This window comes from Phocoena phocoena, chromosome 5 (assembly GCF_963924675.1).
Source record: "Phocoena phocoena chromosome 5, mPhoPho1.1, whole genome shotgun sequence".
Classification (NCBI taxonomy): domain Eukaryota; kingdom Metazoa; phylum Chordata; class Mammalia; order Artiodactyla; family Phocoenidae; genus Phocoena; species Phocoena phocoena.
The window spans coordinates 74,808,078-74,820,879 of NC_089223.1; the positions used below are offsets into that span (position 1 = coordinate 74,808,078).

The window sequence follows — 12,802 nt, forward strand, 5'->3', positions numbered from 1 at the left end:
CAGCTGTTCTGGAAAATCTCCCAGGTAGCTCAAGTCATATTGGAAACTTGCACCCCAAACCTTAAAAACAAAAGTTCGTTTTACCTAATCAAATTGCGTCCTTGTAATTTTGTAATATTTCAGACATTCATAGGGAATAATAAGACAAACATTTATGTACCTACCACTCACCTTTATCAAATCTTAACATTTTACTTTGTTGCTTTGGTTTTTTTTTTTAATTGGAGTAATAGTTGATTTACAATGTTGTGTTAGTTTCTGTTGTATAGCAAAGTGAATCAGTTACACATATTACATATATCCACTCTTTTTTTAGATTCTGTTCCCATATAGGTCATTACAGAGTATTGAGTAGAGTTCCTTGTGCTACACAGTAGGTCCTTACTAGTTATTATTTTATATATAGTAGTGTGTATATGTCAATCCCAATCTCCCAATTTATCATTCTCCGCCTTTCCCTCCTGGTAACTATAAGATTGTTTTCTACATCTGTGACTCTATTTCTGTTTTGTAGATAAGTTCATTTGTACCATTTTTTTAGATTCCACATATAAGTGATAATCATATGATATTTGTCTTTCTCCATCTGACTTCACTCAGTATGACAGTCTCGGTCCATCTGTGTTGCTGCAAATGGTATTATTTTATTCTTTTTTTGTGGCTGAGTATTATTCCATTGTATATATGTACCATATTTCTTTATCCATTCCTCTGTCAATGGCATTTAGGTTGCTTCCATGTCTATTGTAAACAGTGCTGCAGTAAACATTGGGGTGCATGTATCTTTTCAAATCGTGGTTTGCTCCGGGTCATGAATTTTAATGTTCTTTCAAAAAAAAAAGTTTGCAAGCTTACTATGTGCCAGTCGTGTTCTAGTCATTGAGGATACAACTGTTAAAAAAACAGATAAAAATTCTTTTCCTGACAAGAGTTAGGTGAAACAAATGACTTCTAAAACTGGAAAACATTTTTCTCAGCTATATGTTAATGTTAAAATCAAGTGGAATAAACACAAATATTTCAAAACATGTTAAAAGAAATAAAGCTCTGGATGAAGTAATAGTAGTATAATAAGAAATAATAATTTAAAAAAGAACATCTGGTCCTTGGGAATTCGCTAGGATTCAAAACTTTCAGAAGGGAATGCACCACACACATTGTCATAAAATATAGACAAGTATAATATGAATGGCTTAACCTGGGAAAAACAACACAGATGTGGATGACTGTAAATCACTATGCCATATGCATTTCTGATTTAAAAGGTTTTAAAGTAGAATTAGAATACTTTATAAATGTGATTTTATTTCACATGTTTATTATTAACATCTCTATATCAAACTAGTGATGCACAGGTAAAATCAGCAAATCAGAAAATTTTATATATTAAAATCAGAAAAAGAATAATACATCTTCCCCACCCCCGATTAATATTTAACTTTATTTGTTAAAAATTTTTTTAAAAGACAAGTCTTATTTGGTGAACTTTCATTTCAACTATTAATATATGTATGTTTGTCCCATATCATGTGGTAAACGTGTTCTTTTTTAATTTTGACTTTTTCTTTTGATATAATTTCTGACTTGGAAAAGTTGCAAGAATAGTAGAGAGCTCCTGTATTCTCCAGATGTTGACTCCACGTTTACTGTTCCCTTCCTCCTTCCCCACCCCCAAGCTCTGTATGAGCACAAAGCCATTTATAACAAAATCACCGAATTCAGTTCTTTAAGATGCCATTCCTGACGTTTGTATTTAGGCTCAATAAGGAATAGTGATTTACAGTCATCCTCATCTGTGTTGTTTTTTCCAGGTTAGGTCACTCATACTATACCTGTCTATATTTTAGGACAGTGTATGTTATACATTAAAATTGGATTATAATTAGAAAACCAGTCAGTGGGATTTACTCTTGTAGCAGAATTAGGTGGAAAACATCACTTCAGTAGACACAGAAAAAAGGATTTGAAAAAACCCAGCACTTACGATAAAAAGTCTTGTCAAAATAGAAATAGAAGTACGCCTTCAATATTTGAGAATGGTGACTGGTTAGGTGAAGTCTGATTTATTTAAAGAAGAATTTTGATGACATGAGGAAATAATCATGATTGGATAAATGAATAAGGAATGACTATATGGTTATTTGCATCTTTACAGAGAAAACAGACCAGCATAAAATACACAAAAACATAAATAGTGGTTATTTTCTGGGGTTGAGAAATTATGGATTTTTTTCATTATACTTTTTTTGCCTTTTAGAGTGATTCTAAAATGTGCATTTGTTAATTTTGTAACCATAAATAAGAACAGAGGTTATTTTATAATTAAGGCTTTTAATCAGAAGTACAACTACATAAAAATATTTAAACATGGCTTTCTATTGTGAATTGCAAAACCCATTAAAGTGTGAAATGAAATAGTTTTAAGGAGCCTTAAATCAAGGCAGCTTTGATGATAAAATGTACAAGAAACATAATTGATGAGGTTGCAAAATAACAAATGATTTGCTTATCCATATGAAGCCATGAACTTTTTACCTGGGGCTAGATATAATAACGAGAGTCTTTAGTTCTTCATAAACCTGGTACAAATGCAGATAATGTATCTATCAGTAATCCAAAAGTTGGCATTTGTTCACGCTTGTTATCTTTACTCGAATTCTTAAATGAAGATGTACAAAAATTGATTATGAATCTTCTGATGGTAACTGATTGCTAGTCTGTGTTGTAATGGAGGTGATTAAATATATATACTCCACTGGTTTCTAAATATCAAGAGTTGATTATATTTTTCTTCTATATATTTTTGCAGATGGTAGTCAAAACTTTTATGGATATGGATCAGGATTCAGAAGATGAAAAACAGCAGTATCTCCCACTAGCCTTGCATCTAGCATCTGAATTTTTTCTCAGGAATCCCAATAAAGATGTGCGTCTCCTTGTAGCATGCTGTTTGGCTGACATCTTTAGAATTTATGCCCCAGAAGCTCCATATACTTCCCACGATAAACTTAAGGTAAATACAATCTTTACAAAATTGGTTTACTTTTATAGTTTAGCTTACTACCCTTAGGAACATAGGTTTCATTTTAATCATCCTGTGAGTGTAAGAAGATTATATCATAAGTTCTAAAACTAATTAATTATTCATTCAATTAATATTGAGTATCCACAAAAATGATTGGTATTTTTATGTGGCATTAAAAGGTATGGATCAAAAGTAGTCCCTGTCTGCTCATATCTAACCTTCAGGAATATCCATCTCAAAGCCCAGATGGCTGAATTGAAGGGGGGATGGTGGATGAATGACACTTTTTAAAACAACTATGTAACAGAGTTTACACATTCAAATGACTGTTTTCCCCTGCAAGTTATATTATATGCAAAACTGTATGATCATCTTGATGGTTCTGCCTTTGTTAGAAATGTTTGAGGAACTCCTCTTTTGAGTTGATCTCTTGAGCTGATTTCGTATTTTGAATACTTTTATACGTTAATCCTTTGGATTGCTTTCTTTTAAATAGTCCTAAAGTCAGTTTGTTCTATACTGATACTATTCGGGATTAAAACTTCTAAAGAAAGCTTATTAAGAAATGGAGCACTATTGTTGTGGAAAGTACAACCCTTGGACCAGTCTATTATTGCTTTTGTTCCACACAACTTTGTAGTCACTCATCAAATTCAAAACTAGGTACTGAAAATTACTATTTAATTTGGGAAATTATAATGGAAGATTCATATCCAGGTACTTAAACTGAAGATAACTGCCATAATACAAGATGAAGATAGTGAATAAAGTTCTGTACTAGAAGGGTAGCAAGATATAGAACCTATGGTCCTCTCAGAATGAGAAAGCCTAAAGATTTGTGGCAGTAATAATCTTTATTTTTGCTTCTAAAGAATGTAATTTTAGGTGATTTGCTGTTTTCCAGATATTTTAAGTAATGGACTAGGCCAGTCCCAAGTCATTGGCTAAAGGAGAATTTTCTTTTATTGTCTATAATGGAGAATATATATTATAGACTATTAGTGTATTGTGAAAGTGACAAGTATTTGTATCTAAATTAATATGTTTTATCATTTTTTAAAACAGGACATATTTTTGTTTATTACCAGACAATTAAAGGGTTTGGAGGATACAAAGAGCCCGCAGTTTAATAGATACTTTTATTTATTAGAGGTAAACAAATTTTATTTAATAAATATCACATTATTTCATGTTGTAGAAAATTCTTTATAGTAACTTTATAATGTAAAATGAATCTTTTGTTTGTTTTGTTTTATATGAAGCCCACTTAAGAAAATGTCATTTACAATCTTTTTTTTGCTCCTCATATCCTGAAAAGATAAAGCATATTCCACTGGCAAAGCTGTTATATTATTTGAAACTTTATTTTTATATTTCTGTTTTTATTCTTTTCTAATCCCAAAAGAGATTAAGTTGAATTAATTTTCACCGTGCCCTATATTTTGTACGTATATATGTGTTACTAGCCTCTGACAGTATTTTTCAATTAGAGAAGGTTAATGCCAGCAGATACGTCTTTTTAAAGATCAGAGTACGACTGTTTAAACAATTGTAATTTTATATGTTGGGCCATTATAAGTTTTACTATAGATTTATAATTCTAAAAATTAAATTTTATTAATGAGCTTGCTTTTGTGTAACTTTTATGTATGTGTAAATAATTTTATTTATTTATTTATTTAAGAATTTAGCTTGGGTTAAATCATATAACATCTGCTTTGAATTGGAAGATTGCAATGAAATTTTTATTCAGCTTTTTAGGACTCTCTTCTCAGTGATCAAGTAAGTTATTTTTTAAGAATCTCTGTCTCTTTTTCTTGCTCTGTGTATTAAAGTATCATGTACTGTGCATTTACACTAAGATCTTTTAGTTAAAAGGAAATGTTTTCCTTAGAAGAGTTAACATAAAAAGGAAAATAAATTCTGTTGTCTGAAACCTGCCTTTGTCCTTATATTACCATTTTAAATAATGGTATCAATTGTATAGGTTGACTCTTGTAAAGCAAGCGGTATGAGACCTTATATTATATAATGAAGTACTAACTGATGAGGTGGAAATTTTAAGTATTGTAAGTATCATTAGTGAGTACTGGGAGGCATAATAGCTCAGCGGTTAAGTATACTGACTTTGATATCATCTCATTTTACAGCTAAAAAAAATCGTAAGCATTGCTCTTTCCTTATAGATATAGGGACATTCATGTACAGAGGAGTTTGGTGGCTTGCTGGGGCACAAATTGCTGAACAGGAGAGGCAAAACTGATTTCAATCCAGTGTTTCATTCTGGTGTGTGTGTGTGTGTGTGTGTGTGTGTGTGTGTGTGTGTGTGTGTGAGACTGATTTCAATCCAGTGTTTCATTCTGGTGTGTGTGTGTTCATTCTGGTATGTGTGTGTGTGTGTGTGTGTGTGTGTGGTGTGTGTGTGTAGTAAACCAAGCATTGTTATGAGATGTGTTCTGCAACATTACATTATATGCAAACATAATATATGTCAAATATATTTTAAATTTTCTAGTAGCCACATTAAGAAAGGTAAAAAGAAACAAGTGAAATTTATTTAAATAATATACTTGGGCTTCCCTGGTGGCGCAGTGGTTGAGAGTCCGCCTGCCGATGCAGGGGACACGGGTTCGTGCCCTGGTCCAGGAAGATCCCACATGCCACGGAGTGGCTGGGCCCGTGAGCCATGGCTGCTGAGCCTGCGTGTCCGGAGCCTGTGCTCCGCAACGGGAGAGGCCACAGCGGTGAGAGGCCCGCGTACCGCAAAAAAAAAAAAAAATTTATATATATATATAATAATAATAATATACTTTATTTAACATAAGGCTCTATTCAGACTTTATCTTCAGTAGCCAAATGGCTGTTGGATAACAGCTTCTGTATTGGACACCACATTTCTAAAGTTTTCTGTAGATTTCTTATGAATACTTTAACATATTTTTCTTTTCCTTAGATAGAATGGTAGGAAGAGAATTAACCAGAAATAAACAGGAAAGGACTGGACCAACCTGGTCTAGTGATAGAAGCTTATAAAAAACTGCATGAGAAAAAGCTTCCTGTGGCAACTAACTGAAGGCCCTTAAATAAAAGATAAAATGTATAAACTTTACCTTTGTGTTACTTAGCTTTTGCTGCATAATAACAAAGTAACCCACAACTTGGTAGTTTAAAACAGATTCCATTTTATTTTGCTCATGATTCTGCGTGTCAGTTCTTTCTCTCTGGGCTGGACTTGCTCCTGTATTTGCAGTCAGTTAGCAAGACATCTGGCAATTGGCTGAGGTAATAGGACAACTGGGTCACGTGTCACTCTCTTGTCATCCAGCAGGCTAGTTCAGACCTCTTCTTATGCTGACTGGGTTTCAAATGTAGCAAGAAGGGCACACCCCACCACACAAGCACTTTTTAAGACCTCTGCATACTTCATGTTTACTTATATTTCATTGGCCAAGCAAGGTTCATAGGCAAGCCCAGATTCAAAGGTTGGTTAGATAGACTCCATATTTTGTTGGACAGGGCAGTGTTTTAAAGGCTTGTGCATAAGAGATGGGAACAGTTTGTGGCCATTGTTTGCACTCTACCACATATTTGCAGTTTTTTCTTTTAATATTAAAATCACCAACAAAATGAAAAAAAGATGCCTGACTTGTCTTTCTGCCCATTTTGTGACCTTGGTTATCCACTTAAGTCCGCTTCCCACTCTGCAGTTACACTTCTTTCCTCTATTACTTTTACGTACAATCCTATCAATATTTTTCTTTACTGACTCTGAAGATCTAAGTTTATTGTTGACCTAATTATCTAATTGAAAGAATTCACAATGAGGTATCAGTAAATAAAGGACTTGCCTTTTGATAGAGGAGTTTATTGATTTGTATTTACTGACACATTTACCATATATCTGGTATTCTTCATTCCTTCGCATATATGCAGATTTCCATCTGGTATTATTTTACTTTACTCTGAAGGACTTCCTTTAACATTTCCTGTAGTTCAGGGCTACTGTTGATAGAATTCTTTCAGTTTTTATATGTCTGAAAAAGTCTTTTATTCCACCTTCATTTTTGAAAGTTATTTTCATGGTATGAATTTCACATTAATAGACTTTTTTTTTTTCTCTTTCAGTACTGTTAAAGATGTTTCCTGCATCTTTTTCTGGCTTGCATTGTTTCTAATGATAAGTTTTGTCATTTTAAATCTTTGTTCCTCTGTAAATAATGTATCTTCTTTTTCTCTACCCACCTAAGATTTTCTCTGTATTACTGGTTTTAAACAGTTTGATTTTGATGTCCCATTGTGGTGGAGCTCATAGAGGATATGTGGGTTTACCCTTCTGATTACTCTATTAGATGCCCTGTGAGTTATAAGATTTTCCACTGTAGTTGGAACATGCACATTGTTAAGACCTGTGTGAATTCCGGGAATTATTCCCTCCACGCCTTTCAGGTGGTACCTTCCCCAAACTCAAGAAATTTCCTCACCTGCGTGTGCTGATCACTAAGCACCTGAAGACTCGGGGAGGGGGGTACCCTCTGTGAGCTTGCTCTCTGAGTAGCTCTCTCCCCTCTGGTATTCTGCCCTGCAAGCGATAGTCACCCCAGACTCAGGAAAACCATTAGGCTCTGCTAGTATCTTCTCTTCCCACACTGAAGCCTGGAAACTTTACCAAGTAGGAAAAGTAAGCTGGGAAAATTGTTCCCTTCTTTCAGCAGCATGTGTATAATGTCTGATATCTGAAAACTGTTATTTCTTATATTCTGTCCAGTTTTTTAGTTGTTCAAGTAGGAGAGTAAATCTTACCCCTATTATTGAAGCTTGGGCTGGAACTTGTGGAAATAATTTTTAAGTCCATTTTTCATTTATCTTTCCTTCACTCCTTTCCTATCCTCAAGTGCATATGGATCTGAGAGCTATATACTCTCTTCATTCTTTTGCATCAAGCTGAATATCTGTTCTTCTTCACCCCCTACCACACACACACATCCCACTATATAATTGATCTTTCACAATCTTGGCCTATAGTAAACAAGATATTTAAGAGAGGATATGCAAGAGGGGTATCTTTCTAAAAGGGGTATTTTTCTGCCTTATAGAAAACTGTGTCTCTAACGATGGGACAATTTTTCTACCAACTTTATAAATTTTTTCATCTTTGATTTTACAACTAAGTGTCCAACAGGTGTATTATACATTATTTCAAACTAATTTTTTAAAAATTATAGGTAAGAAATACATAAATGAAATAACATTTAGTTTAGTCTTAATTTAAACTTCCCTGTGTCTGTAGTAGTACAACTAAGTTATATTATCTTGATTTGTCTTTGCATATGTATTCTGATAAATGTGAAAATGGATAGGTCAAGTCTTTAGTTAAGATGCAGTCATCAGAGAGGGAGAAACCTAGATGCTCTACTAATTTATAACACTAGATGCTCTACTAATATATAACAATTTTGTAGCCAATCTTTTTGGGTAAGTTTGTATCAGCAGTAGAGATATTTATTGAGGAGGCCCACATTGACTATACTGGCTAAGGAAGCAGGACTGAAACTGATTCTTGGCTTTTTACCTCGTTGATTTTTCATTCGTTTGAAATTCTTTGAGAGATAGCAGGATGACATTTTCAGAACTTTCTAGTTATAAGTTCTGGTAAGCATTTTATATCATACTTTGGGTTTTCAGTATTGCTGAACTAAAAAGTCCAGCGGCAAAGATATAGGAGTGTTGACTTAGGCTTTTTTGTGTGTTTATAGTTCTGCCTTATTTGGAGGAATTATTAAGATCAAAAAGGATAAAAAGGATGAAAAACTGCCTACCTTCATTATCTTGTACATTTTTTTTGTTTCCTTACTTAAAATTTTATCACCTTTTAAAATCCAGGGGCATATAAGCAAAGATGTCCTTTCTTTGAAGTTGACATTTTTGTTTAGTTGAATTTAACTCACTCTTTGAATTCTAATTGTATAGGGGCTTAATTAAATTTAAAGGTTTTTGTTTTTGTAAAATACTTTACAATGATATCTTAGTAGCTGTTTTAATAATCAACAGAGGGAGAAAGTAAATATAGAGCAGCCAAAGTTTCTTTGCCATTACTGGCATGGTTCCCTCAATCAGGTGAAAATCCTTTTACATTTGAGATAGTTGTTTTAAACTGGGAAGTTTAATTTTCTTTTGTAAGCCTAATTGTTTTTTCTTTTTTTCTTCCTCTTTTTTTAAAGCAATAGCCACAATAAGAAGGTACAAATGCACATGCTAGACTTGATGAGTTCTATCATCATGGAAGGTGATGGAGTTACTCAAGAATTATTGGACTCCATTCTTATTAACCTCATTCCTGCACATAAGGTCTGTATAGTATGAAGATATTAAAAGTTAATATTTAATGGTAGTACTACACATATGAAAAATAATTGTTTTTCACCATTTGCAATCCCATGTAATTATTCCCATTATCATTCTCCAGCCCCAAATAAAATAGAGTAACACATATTGGTCTTACAGCTATTGTTATCTTTAGAAGATATATTGATTAATATATTATGGAAGATTTTCATTCAGTTAAGTGCTGCCTATTCTCTGGAAAACTAAAAATGTTCCAGATGGATTGACCACTCATATCTAATCTAGAAATTACAAGGGATTGGAGTACTGTCTTGGTTAGTTGCTGTTTGTTTGTTTTGGAAAAGAAAATGTATTTATTCCTTTGTAACATAGATGTAGAGTGTAGGAATTTGTATTTCTTCTCAGAACCCATGTCCTACATTTTTCTTAGCCACTTTCAGAAAAAGATTTAGGCAGAAGTGGGAACTATGTGGTTAATGTTAAGGGGAAAAGGATGATTCAGAGCTGTATATTCCTCTCCATTTCCTTTTCTGTTTCTCTCTGCTAGTTCCCCCTAAGAAACTGAAGGACTTAGCTCCCTACCAGCTTCCCCTCTGGGGTGGACTCAGGCCTACCCCACTGTTGATATTTACTCTTCTGCCCTTTTCCTCTGACTGTTCAGTTACCTATTATCAGATGTTAAATGAAGATGTATCTAATGATACTTATTCACAATAAGATGCAGTCAATTATAAATATTTCTCCTTACTCACTATATATTATTTGCATTTTTTGAATTCAAATGAGTCTGTAATTGGTCAAAATTTTGAGAGTATGGCGTAGGGGGAGTATATGTCAGGCAAAATAAAGGAAAAACTTTTTGAGGAATAGTGTATTTGGTGTTTGTATTCTAGTTAGAGGTTATTTTTAATGAGTAGGAAATATACCTTTTTAGGAAATAGAAAGGTTGCCTTAATTTTTTTCTTCCAGTTTTATCAAGTTATAAGTGACATACAGCACTGTATAAGTTTAAGGTATACAGCATAATGACTTGACTTATATTATGAAATGATTTATTTCATTTAATTTAAACATTATAAAATGTTTAGTGAACATCCATCATCTCATAGATATAAAATTAAAGAAATAGAAAAAAATTTTTTTCTTGTGGATGAAATAAGTCTTAGGATTTACTCTCTTAACAAGTTTCATATATAACATACAGCAGTGTTAATTAGATTTATCATGTTGTACATTATATCCCTAGTGCTTATTACCTCATAGCTGGAAGTACCTTTTGAATGCCTTCATCCAATTCTGCCCCCCGCACCCCCCGCCATAACTACAAATCTGATCTCTTTTTTTGTTATTGACCTACATAACACTATGTTAACTCCTGTTACACAATATTTCTATACGTTTCAAAATGCTCACCTAAATCTAGTCACAATATATCAGCATATAAAGATATTACATAGTTATTGACTTATGTTCCTCACTCTGTACATTTCATATCTGTGACTCATTGATTTTTCACGTGGAAGTTTGTATCTTAATCTCCCTCACCTATTTGTTTCCTCCAAGGTTGCCTTAATTTTGAGATAATCTTATCCTCTTGCCAATGGAATAAAAACCTGGAGCAAGTGTCAGGAAGCTACAGTTTGTAGACCAAATCTGACCCACTGCCTATTTATGTAAAAGTTTTATTTGAAAACAGCCATGCTTATTTGTTTTCATTTTGTCCGTGGTTGCTTCCTGCTACAACAGCCAGAGTTGTGTAGTTGCAGTGGTGACGATATGGCTGGCTAATAAAGCCTAAACTGTTTACCATCTGGCTCTTTGCATAAAAAGCTTGCTGACTACTAACCTAGAGTATAGGATATCCTTGCCTTTTTTGGGGATAGGTGCGAGATGATGGTCAGTGAATCTCAGGTTGGTCTAAAACTGCAAAGTGTGGAGATGTTAATGGGTACTCTTCAACACAAGAATTCCATTTTCAGTAAGTTTTTAAAAATTAAATATATGTCTTTTCTATAGGCTTCCTCAGACCCTTTAATTTGTTACCATGCATTGGGAATCTTGAGGAGTGAAGACAGTATTTAGTGTTTTAAAAACATAATTGACTGAGAATTTTACCAGAAACACTTACCAGGTCCACTCTTGCTCAGAACAGACGTTGATTAGACGGTGAAATACTGAGGATAGTGGGTTCGAAAGGGGTGTGTGCGTGCGTGCGTGCGTGCATGTGTGTGTATTTGTTTAGGATGCATGGGTGTGATTGCCAGTTCAAATTGGTTAACAAACAAAACCAAAAAGCCTTAGGTCCATTTTGAGTTTAGTAAAACTAAACTTAATATAGGCTTGGGCTTTTGGCTAATTATCTAATGTATTTTAGTTTTTGATTCATGGTTGTGCTATTTGCAACTTCTGCATTTATGACCACTTGACTAGCAGATATTGGGTAAAACCTTGAATGGAGTTCAGTTATATTTTTTGCTTCATATTTCGTGGACTTGAAGACTTTGGTGTTCTAGTGTTGCTATCTAGATCATAAATTCACTAATTCATTTGTAACTTTGCATATTTTTATTGTGTTTCAGAACTTAAATAAACAGTCCTTTGACCTCGCAAAAGTCCTATTGAAAAGGACAGTCCAGACTATTGAGGCATGCATTGCCAATGTATGTATTTCTGCCTATATATTTTTTCATAATTCTATAGTTCTTAATCCATTGTACTAATTTATTGAAACCTTTCACATAAAGGCTTATTTAGCCTATAAACAGTTTCATCTTTTTATAAGAAATATATAAAAAACTGATATGTCTAAATGTAACCAAATACAGCATAACTTTGTAAGCTATAGACATTATTTTTAAATGGCATAAGATGGGAGGATGTTATTTTATGAAAATTTGTTTACAGTTTCTACTCTTTCTTCTACTGCCTTTGTATTTATCTTTTTATCTCCTGGATATGCTTATCTCTTTCACTTTCTCCTTTCATCTTTATCTATGGCTCTCTCTATATTTTCTTCTTCATGTCTCTAGGCCATTCTTCTGAACCTTTTTGGTTTGCCTTCTTAAATAATTGTTATAGAGTAATACATTTTTTTTTTTTTACTTTATTGAATAGAAGTTTTTTCGTTTTCTTTTTGTTCTTTAAAAAAATCAATGAAGTAATTTGGGGAAAAAATGTATAATTCTACTACCTTAATGTAGCAATTTCATTATTGAACATTTGCTCAAACTCCTACCTATTTTTTTCATATACCATATAAAACTTTGAATTGTCTTCATTTATATATGTATTTCCATATTTTGATTTTTTATTATAAGAATTACTATAAATGTTCCTTTGAATTCACATATAATTTACCTAATCATTTCTCTTTTGCCTCACATTTAGATTTTTTCAGTGTTTTCCTTTAGTAACTATCTTTAGTAACTATCTTTG

At 33.1% G+C, this 12,802-nt stretch overlaps 1 protein-coding gene across 1 annotated transcript in view; it reads left to right on the forward strand.

Annotated features, from left to right (window-relative positions):
* Nucleotides 1-12,802, forward strand: part of PDS5A (PDS5 cohesin associated factor A) — a 117,968-nt gene that overhangs the window by 44,993 nt on the left and 60,173 nt on the right. Inside the window, exons 2-6 of the mRNA XM_065877521.1 lie at nucleotides 2,810-3,013; nucleotides 4,091-4,177; nucleotides 4,710-4,807; nucleotides 9,244-9,370; nucleotides 11,947-12,027. Of these exons, the coding sequence (XP_065733593.1) occupies nucleotides 2,810-3,013; nucleotides 4,091-4,177; nucleotides 4,710-4,807; nucleotides 9,244-9,370; nucleotides 11,947-12,027 (597 nt within the window). The remainder of the gene's footprint in view (nucleotides 1-2,809; nucleotides 3,014-4,090; nucleotides 4,178-4,709; nucleotides 4,808-9,243; nucleotides 9,371-11,946; nucleotides 12,028-12,802) is intronic.